General features: G+C 41.1%; 1 protein-coding gene across 8 annotated transcripts in view; it reads left to right on the plus strand.

Moving 5' to 3' along the window:
- The window catches only part of NCKAP5 (NCK associated protein 5), a 431,207-nt gene that overhangs the window by 72,069 nt on the left and 336,549 nt on the right, over positions 1 to 22,589 (plus strand). For all 8 annotated transcript variants that reach the window (XM_032189919.1, XM_032189920.1, XM_032189918.1 and 5 more), the window contains exon 2: positions 15,127 to 15,255. In XM_032189919.1, the coding sequence (XP_032045810.1) occupies positions 15,187 to 15,255 (69 nt within the window). In that variant the 5' untranslated portion in view covers positions 15,127 to 15,186. The remainder of the gene's footprint in view (positions 1 to 15,126; positions 15,256 to 22,589) is intronic.

The following is a 22,589-nucleotide window of genomic DNA, read 5'->3' on the forward strand; positions in this document are numbered from 1 at the left end:
TTCTACACATTCCTAAAGCTCTGCCCCACGTTGCTGTTTTCTAAAATATGGGGTAACTCTGCTGTAAAATGTAGGATCTTTTCAGCTGCTTAGCTCCCTGGATCTGACAAAATGGTTCATAGTGATAAGATTTTGGGGGTTATTTTGCCAGTAGAGGGCCACGTTAAACTGGATAAAGTAACTCCCTCTTGGGCTCACGTTTTCAGTGAGTAGCAGCTTAAAGCATATGGTTGTTTTCAAGGGCAAAATGAGTAAATAATTAGATTTTTTAGAAGCTACAGAATGATTAATTATTTAAAATAAGAATCACATCACTTTTGCAGCACACCACAGTCCCGTGTCAGTCTAATTAGACTGAATTCTGATCCTTGAAATGCATCGTAGCTACCTGTTTATTCGCAACTGTTCAAGGTTGATAGATACAGCTCTAATAAGTCATTAAGCTGACGTGATATACAGCAGCAGCATGTGCTTTTGCTATAATGACACAAATGAGAAAAGAATTGTTTTTCAGAGGTACAATCACGTTTGTTTTTGATGTGGCCTCTAAACTAGCTGTCATTATTCAGGCTCTTGTGCTGCAGGAGTTGACCTTTGGCAAAATATTTTGTTATCCTCAATCTTTTATACAGGCCTTTTGTGAACTCTGCACAGCTCTCATTTTGCTGATTGCATTTAAAGTCATTTATTGCACAGTGTTTGCCCTTCTAGCAGATGTTAAAGGATTCCCTGCTTCCCCCCTTAAAGGCTACTCCTCCGCAGCATCTAATTATAACCTACACAAAAGATTAACAGATGTTATAATTGTCTTTACTCATTGATTAAATAGTTTCTGCATGATTTGCTCTCTCTTCTCCCTCACTGCTGATTTGTGAGGTCTTTCTGGATAGGTCTCATGCATCTGCAATTTGTTAACAGTGGCCATCTTCACAGTTTGTAACTTTGGGGTTTTGTGTTTCAGACCGAGCAGGCTATGTATGTTCTTCTGGAACAAAAATACATGACGGAAATGTGTTAAAATGGGTGTGTGATGCTTGCTTTGGTTACGCATTTCTGTTTTCCTCCTGCTCTTAACCATTCTTTCAGAAATACATGTAAAAAGCAGACTGGCTTTAATGAATATAAATTGGGGAATGAGGGGTGAATGCTGAGATCTGTTTGGCAGTGTGTTTGCCTCTCTATTCCAGTTGCCAAGTGCAAAGGAAATGAGTGGCTAAGAAAAACAATCTGAGGAGAAACTTCCTAGTAGGAGAAAGTTTCTAGAGAACTTTTCAAATACAACCCTATAGATGTCCCCAGCAGGACCACTGTAACGCCTTGGCTTTGCTTTTTGGGGACAGTGGGGGTGTGGGGGTGGGTGTATGCTTTCGTTTCTCTTTCCTACAAAATGGATGCTACTCAGTTCTTGAGCTAAATAATCTCTTCTGTTTTGTTCCCACCCTGAGATGGAAGCTCATGCCATCCGTGCGTAACGGTGTTCTTACACATCTTTTAACATCTCAAACGAGGTCCGAACAAATGATGTTTCTGTCCAGAGGGGTGAAACATCATGCACACGTCTTGTGCTTAACTATCCTTCCTTGGTGGTTGGGTTCCATATAACGTTCTCCTTATTTCTCTGATTGGCACAGATGTGAGTTGCTGGTGAATCCACAAAGATCCCCACGACAGCCTCTGAGCATCCCCCAGTTCCGTGCAGCTGCATCTGTCCCACGGCCTCAGCCCGAAGCGCTCTGCCTTGCTTAGCTCTCCGTTACTGCACGAGGAGATCAGTGTGTCGTGTTTTCCGACAAAACCTCTGCTTAAAGAGGTTAGAGAAGAGGAACAGGGTAAAGGCTTGAGGCTTGGATTGTGGCTTGCTTAGTCAAAAGTCAAAAAATGCTGTGCTGTTCCCCTGCCTGCCCTCCAAATCCTGCTAAAATATAAAACTGTTGCCTTGATTCCTAGTCAGCGAAACTGCCTCATGTTGAGTTTGGGCGTATCTTCTCCTGTTAAGACCCTCATTGTATTTTTTGCTACAAAAAGTAATCTGAGTCAGTGTGGATATCTGGGCGTGCTACCTCAATTAATGCAGGTTCACAGATACATGGGATACGCTGTGTTATTCCGCTGTGTTGCCAGTGTGGAAACAGCATCTTTGCAGTGAGTGCTGGGCATAACACCAGCTGGGAGATCTTGTCATGCACCTATAGGGCTCTGGGTTTTTATCAGTTTTTAAAGCTGATCTTTTACTTACAATTCCTGAGTTTTGCTAGACTGATTAATAATCTTTGCAGTGCACAAAAGCATTTGTCTAGGGATTTAAAACTGCTCTAGAGACAGAGGTACTTTGTTTGCGGGATTTATGAAGAACACTGTATCCTCCTTGTTTTCAAATGACATATCAGTGCTCCTGAATGCTTCCCATTTATGAGCTGGGGGGAGCAAATTATAGAGTCATAATAAGAAAATTCCAGGGTGCCAACTGTGCTTGCAAAGTGTATTTTAATTATATAGACACCTGTCCACTACCAACTTGCAATATTTCACAGAGGTCACTGAGCAGCCTGCAGATGGAAATGACTTTTATTCAATATCAGCCTGGTGTGAGTTTGAAACACTGATCCAGGGGTGAAAGGCTAAAGTCCCAATTACCAGAAATCAGCCCAGTATGGGGATCGGATAAACCTGGTGCTAAGTTGTAGGTGCTCTTTGCAGTCACACATGAGAAACATTTAGAAATTAATGACTTACTAAAAGTTCAGCTAAATTATTAAGGATTTTTAACATCCACTGTTGGCTGCTACTGAAGGACAATTTAGGTGAAACCTGGCCTAACATTTTAATAAACAGTTCTCTGTTATGTCACTGGCTGTTTGCCCTAACATGTGAGACTAAGATCTTCACCTTTATCTTAACATTGCACAATTAAATGAAAGCACCAAATCAACTGAAAAGAAGAGGAAAAAAAGTAGAACAATCTGAAAAGTCTTGCCTGGCCATTCTCCTTGCCTTTCTGCTTGGGAATCTGTAGACTTGTATTTAATTATATGAGCCTTTACTAAAACTAATAACTTCCTTCCCTTAAGCTCCAGTTCTGTCATGGCGTTATCGATTGGGGACACATCACGATGTTCATAGGAAACCATTTCTGTCACTTGTATTTACCAATCTTTAATCAAGTGAATTGCTTTTCTTCTCGATTACCACAAAAATCTTCTGTCCCAAGAAAAAGCTTTAAACAGACATTGATGAGAATATAGCAAAGAGATTATGATTTTTGACACAACTCTGAGAGGAGGACGGCTCATGAGATGACCATGGGCAGCATGAGGATGCGGAGGCAGGTACCACCACTCCTAGCCACTATTCCTTGCTCGTGGCAGGGAGGTCATGTTACTGATGGGCTCTGTCTCACTAGTAAAGCACACACAGTCTGGCTTTCCCCCACTGGCTATTGTCAGTTGTGGAAGCAAGTTTTTCTTTCCTCATTTTACTTATTCCTCTCTACCTGAGCTCCAGGTTTGGGTCCTGTGCGTTACAGGGCGATGCTGAGCTCGGCTCCGTAGATACCCGCCCTGGTAGCCTAGGAGGCTGGGTCCCCTTAGCTCCAACTGCACTCATCTGAGACGGCGTGGCTCACCCAGGGATGAGGAGGGGCAGAGCTGAAGCTCTAACTCGGAGGGTCCTCACCTGGGAAAGGAGGGAGGATGTGACACTTTCATGCGGCTTTAGGGCGCAGCCTTGGGGCGAGAAGTCCCGTGGTACCAACCTAAACCACCCACTCGAGCCGGGATCCGACTCCAAACATGGGTCAGTGCTTAGCGCTTTCTTGAAATGAGCCAGGTGTGCTTTCTTTCCTCAGTGCCTGTGTCCTAGGCTGTTCCCCCCCTCCAAGAAAACAATTAAAAAACCTCATGCTGAGCACAGTACTTTAAAAGGTTATATTTGGGCTCAAAATACACTTTAAAATTCCAAGTGCTTCCTTTAAAATGTATGAGTGTATTAACTCTTTCCTCTTCCCCACTAAAACTACTGTGGTTTTTTTCAGTTGTTATTTTCCCCAGCCAGAATAGAGGCAAAGCAATAACTTTGAATAACTTCAGTTATTCCAATACTGCAGGTCCATAAACTATAATCTTAAAAAAAATAATAATTATCTGAACCTACATGGCATTGCTTATAAGGAAGCAACCTGAGGAAGAACAATCCTGTTTGAGTGATTAACGTGAATTCTACAAGTAAAAAATAAACCTAACAAACTGTTGCTACCACAAGCAAAAATATAATTCAGATTTTAATGAATTATGAACTTCTGAAACATCAGCGGAGTGCTTTTTTCTTTTGTGACACTTTTTGACTTTTACTTTGCATTCTAAACAGGCAGGCACTTGATAGAGAGAAATACTATAGGGTTTTAATAGTATGCTTCCTCTCTTTCTAATATTTTCTGGATATTACTGTATCCGTAACCCGAATGTGTTGGATTATTATCTGTGATGGCAGACTATACGTTCTTTTCCATTTCGCTCGGTAGAACTGAGTGCAGATGAGTTAAAGATCGGTAGGATGACATAAAACATAGGAGAGTTATGAACCTTTTAAGTAGGAAATTTGTGAATGTTTTTAATTTACATTTTTATTAAGTTTCTGACAGATGGAAAAATTTGAAGCCAGTGTGTGACAGCCAGTCTTCACAGTGAGAAACTGAAGTAAGCACTGCAGGCAGCTGACTGCGTGGGGGAAGGATGGAGTGGCTCTTTTTTATTTTCTCCCCAAAGGAAAAGCCTTCCACTCTAATAGTCTCTAATGTGGAGCGACCATGGCAATGTATAGGCTCTGAGAAGAAAGGGAGAACTCTTTTTTTGCCCATCAGGATCTTCACACAACTCATTCCTGGCAGCATCCTCACTGTCAGTGCATTTCCTCGTACTTTATCCCACCTTATTTTTTTATATGACGAGTGTTGCTCTGATTCTCTGGGAATCACTGTATTGGATTTCACTTTAGGTAATTTCTTCAGATACTCAGCATCATTTCCCTGTCTTTATTTCTTTTCAGCCTATTGTCAATAACCTAATCAATTCCTCTCTGTCTCTACTGTTAGTACATGTCCCTCAAACCCATGTAGATGTGGTCATTCCTTCCTCTCTTAGCCATCTCTTGCCGTTGTTTGAAGCTACGATGAGACTTGTTAATCGTTTTTCCACCAAATCAATATCTTAATCGTCTTTACAGCTATTGTCTGAATTCCATCAAGTTTGTCTATATCCTTTTGGCCCAGAACTGAAGCCAGTGTTTGAGATGAGATCTCTCCACAGTTGCAGAGAAAAAAGTTGCAGGGCTGTTCAGTATGCTGGTGCTGTTCAGTGCTCTGTCACTGTCGGAGGATATATGGATGAGGACATCACATCTTTCATTTTTAACGTTTTCACAATAGTTTTCTTGGCTATAAGCTGAAGATGGAGCTTAATCAATGTGTATCTGTTCCTTTTAATTTTACAGCCTTGATGTCCCACAGTCCTACATGCTCTGTTGTGTAACAAGAATAAAGTGAATTTGAATTGGCTGGGCAAATCTCTCTGCTCTTTTTCTTAATGTGTGTCCATTGATTTATAGAGAATACATCCCACTACAAAACTGGAGGAGGTAGAGCTGAGTTGTACCCTGTTATCTTTCTGTTGTGAGCATGAAGGAGAGAAGAGACGTCCCCGAAGTGTGTTTGGGAACAATGGAGATGAATTTCTTTGGTCTGATCCTTGGATGAAGTTATGTCGGCTGAAATTAGAGTAGGTTTGGTCCAACATCCACAGGCTGAACAGCTGGGGAGCCAGCTGAAGGATTTTAGTGCCCACACTTAGATGAGCAAAGGACTAGAGCTAGTGGGTTTACTGTTAGTGCAGGCACCTCCGAATTCAGCTCGGGTACTGCCTGGCTTTTGGTTCGTGTCTGTACCTGTGGGCAGAGGTGACTGCAAGGGGCTGCTGCTGGAGGTATGGCTGGCCCAACTACGCATTTACAGGGCTCAGTGGAGGTCTTTGCACAGCAAAATAAGGAATGTATAGAGAATTGTTCTGATAAAAACGTGGATGGTGGCCTGTGCGGGAAGCAGCTGGAACTGCACAGCATAATAAGGCTGCGTGTTCCTGCTTCAGTCCCATGCTGCAGTCCTTTCTTTCAAGCCATAGGCTTGGGTTTGGTGTTCCTGGCACTGGAAGAGATTGTCACCATCTTCCCTCTCTTGTTCCTCCCCAGGGCTGCCTTTGCTCATGGTGCTATGAAGGAGCTATTTTCAGGTCCTGCAGATAGCCAAGCTGAGCCTCTTCTTAGTGAGTCTGTGCCTGGATGATGCAGGGATCCCATGTGTTTCATTGTACCTTATCCTCCCTTATTTTTCATAGGACAAAAAGGGATTATGAGTTTGATTCCGCTTCTTTTCTGGGCTGTTCCTGAGTGAGTATCTTCATTATAAAGATATTACCTTTAATGTAAGGTTAGGCCCTGGCCCTCTGGGAGTGTCTGAACAGCAAGGTGGGATGTGAGACAGCACATTGCAACCCACAGGGCCCCACATTCATCAGAAAGTAATTCTGTACTCTAGATGTTGAAATATTCCTTCTGCTGCAAATACCTTTGGTTATCTAAGGAGGCCATGCACAGCCGGATGCTGAAGATGTTACTAGTAGCCCCAGAAATATTTTTACAGTGCTTGTTTAATATTGAGAGTTTTACATTGAGCCAAGTGAATGTTTTAAAGTGTTACCCAGTGCTCTGTGGAGTGAAGCCAGTGGTCTGGGCATTATCACTAAGATAATTTTAATAATTCCTCATTTTAATGGGTTGGAGCGCCTCAGTAAGGAAATGGTCTTTGATGCCTTTCACCTCCATGGCTGGGAAGGACCAAATCAGGTAGCATTTATTTGCGACACTTAATTTTGTAAAACTGCGTTCGTTTGCCAAAAATGGACTATTAGAAAATGTTTTGTAGCAAAATCTTTTATTCAGGGTGTGGAAAATGAGCGAATGAGAGGTAATTGTGACAAAGGGCTCCTGGCCACATTGGCTCGCTGGTGTCTGTCGGGCTGCCGCTCAGGTCGCTCGGCCATCCCGTGGCCACTGCAGCCATCGTCCCTCTCCGCACTGCAGGTGGAAGGGGTGGGACGTGCACAAAGGACTGCGATTTTTAGTGGTCCCTCTGGAATACAATTAGGGCAGATGGGCAGGCAGAAGAGATGCCAGCTGAAATGCATCTGTTCCAGGGAAGAAGCCGTATTTAAGCACGTTTCACAAGCTCCTAGGTCTAGTTTCAAGAATTGAGCTTTTAATCCAGCAGTTTGCTTCCAGCTGAAGTCTTATGGGTGGGTTTGTAACTCTTGGACTTTCTTGAGTAGTGTCTTGATTTATATTAATGAAAGAAAAATGCAGAGGAAACAAAAAAAGTGAACAAACTCTAGGAATCTTGACTGTATGTTTTAAATTCTTCCTTCTGCTTTGTTGTCTGTTGGAAAAATTCAGGTTTTGGATTTAATTGCTTGCAGTTTTTTGAACCTTGCAACATATTATATGAACACATGTGAATTTGGTATGTGATCTTCACTGGCCTCCTCAACCAAATGCTACTCCTTCTGTTGAAGGTGTCCTATGCAGAAGCCTACACCTGACAGATTTTTCTTCTATAGTAAAAATGTAGTGAAAAGATTCTTTCTGATTTCTTTCCTGGCATACAAAGAGTCAAAAATGACTGTGACTTCTTCATGAATTTCCCATACCTGGCCATTATATATGATATGCCAGGTTTGGGATATTTGCTCTATCAGTTTGAAACTTGCTCTTGAACTTCGTAAACAAACGTTATTTAAATGCTGAGTTTCAATGTGATTTCCCCACCTTACCCCCCGATGTACCCGCATTCAAATGTTGTGTGCTAAGACCTTCCTGTTAGTTTACAGCATGTAAATTTTGATAAAATATTTTGCCATGAGAAACAGCAAGCCCTAAGAATGGTTTAGGAAGTTAGAGAAGTTGTTTCCAGCATTTCATACTTACCAGCCTGAAACCACAAAGTGCCAGGGGCATCTTTATTGGCATATAAAAGGGACATTTGTTTTTGAACCTCATAATCTCCACATATTTATTCCTTTAGGTGGGTGCCCTACAACAGTTCCCCAAGGTTGGCAGTGCCTCACAAAGGAGACAAATCTGCGCTGAAGCCTGCAGAGGTGCCCATGGCTGTAGCTGTCTGCAGAGCGTGCCTTCTGCAGATGAACAGCCCATATTGCAAGACATTGCTGGTGGAGCTTCAGTGGCTGAGGGAATCCATTTTTACCATATAATAAGCTATATTATGTAATTTAGAGTAGTATATGGTAATAAATAATGTATGGTAATGAGTGGTTAGAAACGCTCCCAAGAAATGGAAGCTCTGGGCCTGGTGTTTCCTTCAGCCTGAGTAGCTTCTTGGATCTTACTTGGGTATCCCGTTCTTGGCTACAGGTCTTAGGGCACGGAGAAGGATTTGATTTCAGTGCAGGAGCCAGGGGTACATAACCATCATTGTCAGAGCCTATTTCTTATTGATGATAACGCTGTAATAAATCCTTTTTTCCATCCTTACCGGTTGCTGTCCTGACAACAGATTCATGCTTTCTGTCTGCTTATCTTTCATCATTTTTGTCTCAGTAATTTTATTGCATGATATGAATGCTTCATATGTTCCATAAAAGCAAACAGGGGAGGGTAATCCTTTGACCTTTCCAGCATTCTTTGGTGTAATTTACTGGCGATTCTTCTCTTCCCTACAGCATGGCCTGTGGAGCTCTGCGATAAAAATGGACAGACAATGCAAACACAAAACGCTGAAAAGGTTAAGGCTTTGATTATGTTAGTCTATAAATGTTCATGGTCTTTTTTTGTTGCCAGAAAGAAAATGAGAGCTGAAAATGGCAGTGGATGAATCACGCTTATTACAGAATACGGAAATGATATCGGTTCAACCCATTCTTGTTAATGCTGAAAGAACGTAATCTTATGCCCTCTCATTTTATGTCACTGCAACCCACCTTATCCTCTTAAATGAATGCATGCATCCATTTAATTAACCTGGTGAGATTCGGAGATATAAATCTTTTAAATGCTTCTCATGCAATTCATCTTGACAGCTGTCAGAGTAATAACATCTTTAATGCCATATTCTTTATTTTCTGATTTATTGAAATTCCTGGTATTATTTTGAGCACACTGATAGGTCTGCTAGATTTAAGCCCCTAATCTTAACTTGTTTAAATCCTAGAGGCAATGCTATAGAAAGCTTTACTGGCTGTTTAGTTTGCCAAATAAATGGAAGATTATCTTGCATGGAGGTAGCATAAATGTATATTGAAAACGATGGTTCGGACAGATTCAAATGTGGAATTTAGCAGCTGAGATGCTTTGTTTTAAATGCTGTATTTCTAGGACACCGTGCTCTGAGTCTGTTCAGTGCTGGCAAGTGATCACCATTAAAAATTTGCTTTAGACAATCCTATGTGCTCTGCTGATTCCCTTTCAAGAGCTGGGATCTGAGCAAGAGTGATCCACATAATTTGGCTCTAAAATAAGTCAGTTCTCAGTTTCTTTGTAGACTGCCATGCATCAGTGTGATTGGAAGAAGACTAGGAAGGAGTTTTTTTTCAATCTGGATATTTTCTGACTGTCTTGACATACTTTGGTTTAACTCAGCTTTCCGAAGCCAATCAGAATACCTGGGTCTGCAGGCAGAATGGTACAGCAGTGTTTGCTGCTTTGCAATTCCCATAGTATTTCATTTATCTAAGCATTTTAGGGTCTTGCATTGGAATTTTTCTAATTTAATTAACTCATTAATGCTGGCACATGGCACATTCTCCTTCCCTCTCTGCAAAAATGCAGCTTGCTTATCTAAATAGCAGCCTAATCCAGTGGGTGTGCGTGCACAATGCATACATTAGCGCCAACAAACTGCTGACCAGCCTCAGCAAATACCTGAGTGTATTGAGCATTAGGCAGGCCATGCTCATGGCATTGCTCTGAAATGCACTGCGGGCAAAATAAAAAACATTTAGCTAAGTTTCAGGTTGCATAAGTGCAGATGTCGCTGTTGCTTGCTAGTTCCCAAGTGTTGAAGTTAGAAACATCAGCTCAGAAGAGAATTTGGGAATTATTTTTTCCACTTCACCACTTAAAGTCAGGACCAGGCTGAACACCATGACAGGGAGAGGTAGGGGTGTGGTAATGAAACTGGTTTCATGGCTCACTTTTAGTCACTAGGCAGAATTTTCTCATCTCTCGCGAAGGTGAAGTTCTCTGCTGTTAACTGCTCTGGTGATTTTAACACCCTGCCATTTAAAAAAGAACAGGAAACACTCAAAAACTTAGTACAGACCTAGTGTTTTAGGCCTAGGAAGAATAAATGTAGTGAGCTTGTAGGACTGAACAATTTCTGATCTATCGAATGAATGTACATCAAGTTCATCATCCTGGAGCCTTTTGTTATTCTAGCTCTGAGAAGGCCTGGACAAACTGTACTGTACTTACTTCTGCTCCTTTTCCTACAAAGACCACAACAAAAGCAAGCATTCAGACATCCGTGTTAGCACCAGAGTTGGCAAAAGAACCCAGCTGTACAGTGAAAGACTCAATTCAATTCAATTAGGTTCTCAGGAAACGGAATCATCCAGAGGCTGGTAATGAGCTATAAAATCTTTCACCTTTAGGTCACCTGTTCATTCTCACTAACATTTGCATTGATGAAAATTTGTACTTTCTCCTAGCTGCCTCCTGACCTGTGCTAGTGACATTATTTTCATTTTCCTTTCCTTGCTGAAGGATAATACCAGTTCTGGTTATTCCCTTTCGGCTTTAAAGTGTGACTGGTGAACAAGTACAACTGGCCAAGTAGAAAAAAGGGCTCAAAGGTGATCACTGCGAAACTTTGGCCTCGTTCCATTACCTGAGAGTTTGACGTCCACATCACAAAAGCTGTCCTCTCGTTAACGCTCAGACAGACAAATAGATTGCAGGGGGAGAATGTGCTGGTGCCCGCCAGGTATCGTGCTTTCTGGCAGCGGTAAGGTACAGTAAGCAGAGGGTGGGGAGGCTGAATTAGCATCTACGTTGAATTTAAACAAAAGGACACTGTTTTCCGGAGCTGTCGTTTGTGTCACCTGTCATAACTGCTAGATTTATACTAATTTGTGAGACGGAAAAATAAATACAGTCCATTTCCAGTTAGCAAAAAGATTTCCTACGTGTTAGTTCCCAGCTGGTATGTGTTGGCATAGCTCTGCTGAAATGTAACTGCACAGCTTCAAACGGTCTGAAAATATCTTGGCTGCTTATCTGAGGGATGTAATACATGTATTACCCGTTTTCATCAGCTAAAGCAATAGGCATCAATCATGCTTTGTTACTACTAGAAATGGAGAAGGTATTATAATCCAAGAAATTTCTTGCATAGACTATGGAGAGTGCTTTTCTATGTTAATCACACCATTTCTCCAGGGCATAGTTTTAGAGCCATCTCCCGAAGTACTGAACGTGCTTGTGTTGAGTACTGAAATTGCTGCACTTTAAGATATGTAATCAAGCTGGTGCTGCTGGCTTGCTGGCTTTATGAACGGTGAGGGTACACCGTATTGACGCAAGATGCCACTTAGGGCATCCCCTGGGACTTTTTTTTTCCTGCATCCACACAAAACCTACTTCTCTCAGCTCAGTGCTAAAGTGAGCAGGCAGCAGGCAAACATCTGGGACCTGCATTCTCACTGACTGATCCCCACCTACCTCTTCAGGATACGGGCGTGATCGCTGAGTGCCTCTGACTTCAGTGCCTCCCCCGGTATGCTCAGCATAGATGAGCTCTGTAGTCCCACAGGGAAGAGTCCTACAGTGGGCAAGCTTCCTTCAGCACAAAGGTATGGCCCCAAAACTCAGCTCCCGATGTGAGTGCAGTATCAGTGAAGCCACCAGAAATCAGGAGTGAGTTTGCAATGTAGGTCCCACTTCAGCCAAGCCAAATGGGATCGTCAGGGTCTGAATGCTGATCACTGGGGGCTCTGAGAGATATCGACAACCAAACGGTCAGGGAAGGCTGATAAATTTCTACAGCCTGTTCTCTTGATAACACAAAAATGGTATTTTTGATGGTTGGGCAAACTGATTCTCAGTGTTTTTACATTTCAAGAGTGCTCCATCTGGATGGCTGTTCTCCGGTGCTGAGCTTCCCGGGAGATGCATTACTTGCAGCTTGAATTCATTTTAGTCTCTGGGTTGGTCTCAGAGGAAGACAGATTTACCTAGGAAGGTCATTTTTCTCTGTGACAAGAAGCATACTGCACAGAAATGACCATTCCACGTGAAAACTTGTTCTGGTTTTGTTAAGTACTTCACTCTGATGATCAGGGTGTTTTTAAGACCTCCCGAGTTGGGTGCCCTGAGCCACCAGCATATGTTGATACAGGCGCTGTGTTATCTCGTAAGGTAATTCCCTCTGATTCAGAAGTTTGGGTGGGTTCAGCCTTAGGTTGTTAACTTTTCAGGAGAGATCCCTGGCAGCCTGCTAATCGTGATGTGCCCCGAGATTTGAGCTCCCGTGGTGTACATGGGGAAGGAGTCTGCAGGTGGGAGGCAGCCTCACCATTGCTCACGTAGGTGGGTGTGCTGCACCTGCCAGGGCTACAGAGGGACAGTAAATCCAGCCTCTGAAGTGCCCAAGGCAGCTCAGTGTATAAGCTGTTGGAATAACGAATAATCCTTTCTCCTTCTGAACTAGGATTTGGGGTTGTTCTGCCAAATACCTGCAGACAGGCACTTCAGGCACTGAAGTTAAATACTTGACCTTCTGCCGGGATAATTGGCTCCAACTGTAGCTGTCACCAGCTCACTCATCTGTAGTGCTGTGCTTACTGATCAACAAAGACTGCCTTGGTGGGAATCATGCTCTCCAGGCATGACAAACGCACGGAAAAATGACACAAAGATTACATTAAGTTTTTTCTTCCGCTGATTTCTGTCATGATCGCAAGAACAGTGTAATACATTGCCTCTGTGTTTGTAAGGATTGCGGTATGTCTTCTGAGACACGATAGCTAATCAGGAAGCAATGGCAATTGTGTGATAGCATGCCATTGTTCTTCCCTATTAGCTCAATTAAGTAGTGGGTGTAGCTTTAGGATTGGTGCTACAGATGGGAAGCAAGAGCTTGCAGGTAAAACTGGAACAAAATACACCTAAAGAATGATCGCTGTGATATAACAGATATTCCTACCATCATGGGTGTTATTTAGATTCATGTTATAGAAGTTGATTTTTGTCCATTTTGGAGAAAAAGGGGTGAATACTGGCCTCGTGGAAGTGCAAACCAAAAGTACAAAGTGTAAGAGAGACCAGGTGCTGTTTCTCAGAGTGCTGAATTACCATTGGATCACTTGCTAACTGGACCAATTACTGATTCCCCATGGGAAATGCTTTACAAGAGATGTCCCACTTGTGATGTCCGCATTGTACCTGATTGATTATCACAATTTGCATGCCTCTGGGAGCCCTCTGAATTCCAGCTGGCTTCTGAGGCTTCACCCAGAGCATCCTGATCTCCTTGCAAGGCAGCCTGTGCTCGGCCCACGTGCTGAGTCCCCTGTGCCCTTGTGGCAGAGCATTCGGGTGCAATTTGGGGGAAGAGTTAGGGTGGATTTATCTGCTTGATATCACCGCAGTGACAGATGGTCTAGTTCACAGGTGCATGAGAAGTCAAGGCTATCCACAGGCATGTAAGCACATCTGGAGGCCAAATGTAAGGCTTCTTTTGGGAACGCCAGCTGCATTACCCTGCAGCCAAGCCCAGTGATATTCGTGCCTGTTGTCATCACCTGGCTCTTGGCAACTGAAGTTGCTGTTCACAAGGAGTACAAGGGATCAGAAACAGATAGATTTGATAGATTTGTATTTTTTATCTTTTTTTTTTTTTTTTTTTTTTTCCAGTTAAATGCAATGAACTACTCTAGGTTTAGAATTAAGTAGCGCTGTATGAATATCACAACCTTGCTAGAATTATGATTTTAAATAGGCTTCCATATCAAGCCTTGACTATAAAAAGTGGACAAAATCTTATGGTGAAAGTCCTCAGTCTTTAATGAGAGTTATCTCAGAGGAAGAGAGAGGATATTCCCCCTGATACAGCAAATGCAGTCACTACAAGGTACAGGAGAAAATTCCTCTGGTTCAGCATTCATGGGCTATCTGCCCACTTCAATTTAAACTCTGATTTCTGTTACTATTTTCTGTAAATCCTGAACAACTTCTTTAGCTTTGCCCATGCTGCCAAATCACGCACAGCAAATACTACCTCAACATAGAAGCCAAAACTTTCAAATACAAGTTTCACCAGAAACATGTAGTAAAGCAGAGACTCGGAAGTAGCGATGTGTAAATTATGCCTTGATTTTAGTAGAAATCATCAGTGGAATAAACGAATCCTACCAAATCAGTAAGACTATTGCCCTCCGTGCTTTAGGTGAAGTTCCCCGGCCATTCTGCACAGTCAGTGGGACTCTTTGATTATCACAGCCAAATATTTGACCTTAAAAATATACGAAAAGCGCTGAGGGCATTAGTGTCTCATTAAGGATAATAGGAGTTGAAAGCTTTTAGAACTTGTCAGGATTAGTTCCAAAATTTGTACATCACAGTAGCAGCACAGATGTGCCAACAAGCAGGGCTTACTGAGGAGTGCAATTAATATGAAACGAACTGTTTCCCTCCTGCAAACCCCAGGTAGTTCGCTGGCTCTGCAAATCCATTTCCCAGCCTGGTTAAACAGAGACTATTAAAACACGGGGTGTATTGATAAAGACAATAGTAGTAGTAGATTTTCTTTTTTTCCTTTTTTTTTTTAATTTTTATTTATTTATTTATTTTTGTTTGCTTGTTTTTGTTTTGTTGGAGACGTGACCCAAACATTTTGGTGATATTTCTGTCTGGAGAGTTTAGCTTTTCTGGCACAGAAAATTCGTTCCTGGAGCACAGCCTACTATGGACACAAAGTCATTAGCTGCTGGGTTATTACAAAGTTAATGATGAAAGACAGAAACTGTTAAGTAGAATATTGAAATGTGCATTTTTTATTTTTTTTTTCAGTGATGCTGGAAAGAGTCTGACATTGCTAGTAGATGAAAAGGAAAACAAATAACCTCAGCTATGGAGAGAAAAAGACAGCTCCAGAAAAGGGAGTTTGGGAAAAGACTTTCTCTGGACAGCAGTCTTGTGGTAAGAATTAATATTTACTGAATTTATTGAATATATCTTGTGTCATAAAGATACAGTTGTTAAGAAGCAATACTCATAATGATGTACATTTTGAAGATGTTTATCTATTCATCACAGTATCACAACCTTTCCTCATTTTTAAGATTCTTTAGAACAAAAGTGGTGGAGGAATTTTAAAGTATCCTAAATAGAAACATGTCATCATATAGAAGAACCTCACTGAATTCACTGCATTCTAGGAAAGAATCCAGACAAGTTACCAAACTTGTAATTAAAATCTTACCTCTGTAAGCCTCTGTTTCTTTATACTGAGTGTATGAGAGCTGTAGGTAGGTCATCTCATCAGAAATGCTTGTTGAGGATACCAGGAAAAAATTGTTCACCATAGTGAATGTATAAACTACTCTAATATCACCTGAAAGCGAAATATAAATGCCATATGCTATAAAGTGATTGTTTTTGCTGTATGTAGGATGTGAATTTATTGGGGTTATATTCTAGATGTATATTTAGGTAATGTTTTCAAATGATGATTGAGATTAACAAGGAGTTTTTATAGCTCTACTATGGATACAGGACTGGAAAATGCTCAAAGATGTTGAACAGTTGTGTGAGAGGATAAACATACCAAAGTCAAGTACTTAGCGTGCTAGTGGGACTATTAATGGAACAAACACTGAAACAAGCAAAGCTAAGAGCTCTGAGGAAGCCCATGCCATCTCTTTGACTTCCATAGACAGCGTCTTCTGCGGAAGAAGTGTGTCCTTAGCTTTTGTTAACAGAGCTGCCTCTTTTTTCAAGTGTTCATACTGCTGGGCTGATGCTTGGAAGTGCTGGGAGCTGGGAGGTTTGGCACTGGGAGCAGCAAGAGTTGCGTTTGGTTTCTGGGGGTCAGCAATATGGAAACTGGGTAGAGAACGCTAACAGAAATGCCAGCAGTTGTGAATTTTGCACAAAGATGATGCTTAGTATGGCAAATCAGCACTGTTTTCGCTGGGGTGATAGGCTAGATTCAGCCTTTCCTTCATGTATTAAGACAGGAATTATCTTTTCCCTGAGGTGACAGCATGATCTGCTGTCTGGATGGGAACAAGGAACTAGGTATTTCTGGCTTCCAAACCCATCTAGTGCTAATTTGGGCTTATTTACAGCCAGGTTAGTGCTCTGTGCTTAATTCTTACCCTTTCACATCAGTAAGGGGGGAGTAGAGAGAGACATTTATTGTTGTCATTGGGAATACTGTAGGTGTAACACCATGAAAAGTGCTTTGTGTAGTAATTAACGCTGTCTGCATATTAAAATGCTCCTTGTGGAGGAAAAAAAAATGAACCTGTGACTCCAAGAAAAGGTGATGCTTCCTCCCTGCTCTTTGGCAAGTGGTAAGTAGGGTGGGAGACTGCTCACAGATTAAAACGAGCATTCAGGCACTGGCTTGAGGTCAATGCATTTATGCCAGCCCGTGCCAGATTTGTCTTCAACTAACCCATGTGGTGATAAGGTGTTGAAGGAAATGTGTGAGGGAAAGATGAAAGGGGTGTTATTTTGTGGTATGTTTTGAACATATAAACCATCAGGCCGACACACATTTTTTTACAATGGCTTCTTCTGCCCGTGACAGCTAAAGGTTATGCTTGCCTCCATAGTTTGTCAGTGCAAACTTGCACTTTCAGTACTTGTATATTACAGGTCAGTGTCCATTGAAAGTTTGTATTGAATAGAGTACATATAACTAGATTAAAGAGTGTCATCCATAAATTTAATTAGAAACACGTGACCACTGTTCATAGTTAACTGCCAGCTATTACTTCTTAACAAACTGACAGAGACATTTTGAGATTTGCGTGCCTTCAGCAGCATGTTAGTAATTTGCACTGCATGTCCCATCCCATGGAATTCAACCAGGCAAAACAAAGCACTCCTCTCATTTTCCCCAATTTCCTGTTCTATCCTACCTTTGTCTGTAACTTCTTAATTGTTGCCTTCATATCATATGTCTGTCTTTGTTACTCCTGTTGCCAAATTCCATCCAAGTGCTATGTTTTACTCCTGCTCCTGCCCCCTCAAGTCTTCGCATCTCTTTCTTCTTGTGTCTTTTCCCAAAGGTGTTGTGTTTAACCTCTCAGGCATTCAGGGCTGGACACTTTACTTGAAATCTTGGCTCGGATTTCCTTGTAAACTATGGCTTGCCCTTGTTTGGTGGAGTCTTCCAGCATTCTCATATCTTTGAAAGAATTCTGATTTCTGCGTGTTTAAATGAAACACATTTATGCTTTTGTATTCTGGACCATGAGTTACAAATAGGCATTTCTGATAACATTCCCCACCCTGCTTGGCTCTGCTGCTTTTCCCATCTGTATCAGGCTGTACTCTTCTTCTAGAATGTTTTTGCCATGATATAATCTACAAGAATTGTTCAGAGATACTTAAAGCCAAAAAATTCCCTCTGCCTCCCTTATCTCTTAGATTCTGAGTATATGGGCTATGATGCTATTTGAAAGAAGTGGGAGGAGAGGAAAGAGATGTTTCTAAACAATAGAGATGGCCTCCACCTGCTTAGAATATGTATCTGGGCCTTCAAAATATGAATATGAATTTCATCAGAGTGTTCTGTATTCAGGTCTATCCCATCAAACAGCAAATGTCAGGCTTCAAATGATGTGGATCAGTTTCAGAAACCAGATCCTTCAAATGACATGCCGGTGAGAAATTTCGTAGACATTAAAACACTCTTCCTTACAACACAGGCATAGTAACTGCTTTTTGATCACCTCAGATAAAGGAGAAGAGTTCACAATTGTTCCGTGTACTACTGTTCCTGTTTCCAGCTTGTGTCTGGGGGAAATAAGCTTTAAAATGAGTGCAGATAAACCTTTTAAAAAGCAAAAAATATAAATGCACACATATGCTCATAGTATGAGCGTCATAGGACATATTCTTTCAGTGATTGGTTACGGGCCCAATGGGTATTTTCATTAATGCTTCGCAGGAAGCAAGTAGTTTGAAGCCGTGTGTTTTAACAAGATTCAGAATCCTACCTTTGATCTGATTTTCATGTCATCCAGCAGAGGAATCAATTCAACGACCGTTCAGGTCAAAGGGGAGACTTTCTGTTCGCTCCAATGGAATTAGATTCCTATGAGCATTTAGTCATAATATCACACCTATTACTCCTGAAATCCCTACTATAGCTAATGACTGTTATCGCTCTGTAGGATTCCAGTATTGGAGAACCTTTATACACAAAAATGCTCATTTACATTCACAGACAAAGAAGTCTGCAGTATGATGTTTTATAGCTCTATGTTTAGATGAAGCAATAACAAATTTTAACTTTTTAACAATTCATACAGGTAATCCTATAAGATCAGTTATAGAAAATTATATATTTGCAATTTATCTTCATGTTCTGCCTGACATTTTAAAATGGAAACACACCATACAAGAAGGATATACTTTTTACAGTTTTAAAATAGCTTTATAATAACTTCTTGTTTTCATCTGTTGTAAAAGTGATGCTACTATGTTTTAGTTTTAGAAATTGTCTTATGCAAATTGCTTATAAACAGAACACCACAAATTAGGAGGACTAAAGAAGATCTTTGATTCTTTTTGAGTTCCACGTAATGGATCTCTGTCCCATAATGTATTATGGCATAATATATTTTACCCTACGTGAAGCAGTTATAAGATGATAAGATAGACAACAATCAAAGAAAAAGGTGGAAGCTTATGCTCTTCTGGATTGCTGTGTATAGAAATTGAGGCCAAAGCCTTTACAATGATTGCTGAAGTACATCCAATTGGAATTAAAATAAGTCACAAAAATTGTTATGGTGGTAAAATATATTTATTTGCAACATATTGCTTAGCTGTCACCTACCACAGTGTCAGACTGGTTTTATTTAGAATGGAAATATAACTAGTAAAAGAGAAACAGATCTTTCTGAAGAGCATTGTACCTTATCATGCGGCTTAAATCCCTAAATTCTTTAGGTTTTGTTCAAAAGAACAGCTTTACAAAGTTAAGTAGTGTGAATATTTCATGATTGTAAAATTTTTCATAAATAATTTTTCCTTGTTAAATCTTTCATTTCAGCTTATACAGTTGAAAACCCCTAATGAATGAAACTAGGTAAAAACAAGATGCAAAAGGATATGCATTGTTTTTTCACTTTAGACTAAAGTACATAAAGAAAACAGATATGGGAACACAGAAAAGTACATTTAATGCTATTTTAAATTTTGATTTTAATAAAATCACAGCACATAGTTCCTTTGTACTGGTATAATGAAGACACTTTTTGGGTGACAATGCTTCTTTGGTAACATTTGCAATTTATTACTTGGTATGTAGGGGTGAAGCAGCTTAGACAGGGAATGCTATTAAAGAAGCTAATGAAAGGGTTGATTGTACATCACATTTCCCTTACAGAATTTCTTCAACAAAAATAAATAATAAAGGCAAAAAAAATTACCAACAAACAGATCCAAAGCCAAGCTTTCAATAACTTGTGTGGGAGGAGGAGAATGTTACAGCATATCGCTGCCACCAGGGCCACATTGGCTACTCTGTTCACTGGGGCACTCTTTGAAAAAAATAAAAGCCCTATCCTTTGCCTGATCCAAACTGTCCAGTTGTCTCCCAGACCCTTTTGATCAGGAAAAAGTCGATGTTTCAAGCTGTGCTCTTTATTTGTGTGGATAATTCCCAGCCTGACTGCACACGTGGTTGGCCCTTAAAACTGTGGTGGCATTTTGCCAGGGAGATTTGAGAACAGAATATCTTTTAGAAGCAGCCAGCATTTATCAAAGTAAAAGTTTTTGTTTTATTTAAAATGAGGGTTTTACTTCTGAAAGCAAGCTGCAGGAAAGTGCCTCTCTGGTGGCTCATGAACTGTGCCCTGCTTCTTTCATTCTGGTCACACGCTCCCGTGGGTCTCTGTAGCATTAGCTTTAATGACAGCACTTGGTTGTAATAAGGGTAGCAGTGTAATGTAACGAATCGTACATGGGGATGGGAGTAGTACCTACATCCAGCCTGCCCACAGTTGCATTAGCATCATGCACAAGATCCCTTAGTTGTATTGGAGACCTTTGCTGAGAAGTGTGCACGTTATCTGTGAGCAATGCCTAGGGCCGGGAGCCACCAATTTGGGGTGTAAATCCCAAATCCGTCATCACCAACAAATCGCTAACCCAGTTTGCTAATCAATAAACTGGAGATTATATATATATTTTTTTACCTTGTAAGTATTCTGAGAGTGGTCTGTTATTACCATGTGTCTGCAGCTTGCTTCAGTTTCTTCAGATGAAAGGTGCCACAGAGAGAACAAAGTTATACCAAAGCTGTGAAGAATGCTGCACCATTCTTCATGTGTAGGAATTAAATCCGCTGAAGAGAATAGCCCTGACCTTTTTACTAGTTGACTGTGACACTCACAATTTGTCTAGCGTTACTATGTAGCATAACATATTCCAGCATTTTGAAGTGAAAGGTGTCACTAAAAATATTTACTGGTCAGATGCTCGCTAAAGTTTTAACATTTGCACCCTGATTACATTTTTTTCCACCTAAAACTGCTGTCAAATTCCATATGAATCTGCAAATACTTTCAGTGCTCTCAAAACTTGGATTTTTTTTGTATGTGTGAATTAAAGTTTTATTCAGTTCTGCTTGCATTCAGCATCAGAAGAAAAGGATCAACCAAGGGCAGTCAGGCACTGCAGAAGCGTGGTGCAGCACTGGAAAAACCATGCAGAATGTGAGCCTCAAGCATGCAGTTTTCACTACGTGTTGGAGAAGCAAGTTAAACATCCATAACATTCAGTGCATACAGCAAGAGCATATGTCAAAGAGAACAGTTTAATGAAGTCAGCAAGAGTGTTGTTTGGGGGTAGAAGGCAGAAGAGAACAGCAATGAAGTCCGTGAAGTGGTACTAACTTAACAGATTAATGTTTGCACATTCATAGGGAAAACCTTAAAATTTAGAACTGACATAAGGACTCAGTAAACTGAATTACCAAGGCAATATTGGGAAAGTCTTTTCCTTATGGCGACGTTAGTGATGCCTGCACTGTTCTGCGAATCTGCCAGTAAGGACATCACTCCGCAGACTGGGCAAATGCAGCCTTAAAGGCATAAACTAAAGTGCTATTAGCTGTCTATATAATATACAGCCCTGTAATTTGCTTGAAACATCATATAAAAAGAAAATCCTAGGGTCTATAGAATGTGTAAAGACAGAAGAAGAGAGTAGGAACAGATTGTTGTGCTTAATGGCACTGGGCATGCACCAGGATTTTGCAAAAACTGAGCTGTCTAAATGTATTGCCAGTAGCATATATTTATCTGCATTTGCATTTTTAATTAATTTTAATCAGAAAAAGAATTCTGGAATGTCAGGGACTAGAAAACACAAACAAAAAGAACCATCTGAATGGAGCAGTTCACAGCAGCAGCTGGCAAGAAAGGAGAAACCACTGGTGGGGCAGAAATGCCTTTACTGACAGCAGCGTACCACTAGCACTGCTGTGAGAAACGCTGTGGTCTGCATGGGTAATTTAAGGGCATCATTTACGAGCACAGCAGTGTGTCCAAGGTACTAGAAGAAAATCTACATCAGCTTGGATTAAGACAGCATAAAGTGACCAGTATCACCAAGTGAGATGGAAGGTGGTGTAGCAGTCGTGGAGATGTCAGTTTGGGATTTCACTGAGGAAGAGGTTCAAAACCCAAGTGTGCAAAGCAGTGGGTGTCCCAGTGGCAGGCAGTTACAGTAAGTGCCTGTCTTGGAGTCTGGAGCAGCCTAATGAGGTAAGTCAGAAAATACGGGGGCTGCAAGTTCATAGGGACTCAGCGCACTTGGAATTTTCTGAGGAAAAAGAAGCGTCAGGCCTAATGGGAAGAAACAGCTCTGTTGTCTGCCAGCACCCCAGGAAGAGCTGGAATCCTTGCTTGGAGTGATACAGGTAGTGACCTCTTACTTCAATTAAAACTAACTTACACCAACAGAAACCAGCGAGCCTTTTCAGGAGCTGGAGATGTGGATAAACAGCGAGCAGTCCTTGCATAGCAAGCCAGATAGGATGTTTCCTGAAGAGAGAGAAAAAGTAAAAGCCTCATATATTGCATTCAAACCAAGGAAATAGTGCATGGAGCATGTTGTTCCTGAACAACAGCTGGAACAATATTCCTGCTGGAAGATGCCTCAGTGGTTTATTGATCAAAAGCACTGACATCAACACAGCCAGAAGTGCACTTGGAGAAGGGAATTATTTACCATTTGTTGCTGCGCATCAGAAGTTGCATCAATACATATATATGGCGACACGG

The sequence above is a fragment of the Aythya fuligula genome, chromosome 6 (genome assembly GCF_009819795.1).
Source record: "Aythya fuligula isolate bAytFul2 chromosome 6, bAytFul2.pri, whole genome shotgun sequence".
In the NCBI taxonomy this organism is placed as follows: Eukaryota; Metazoa; Chordata; class Aves; order Anseriformes; family Anatidae; genus Aythya; species Aythya fuligula.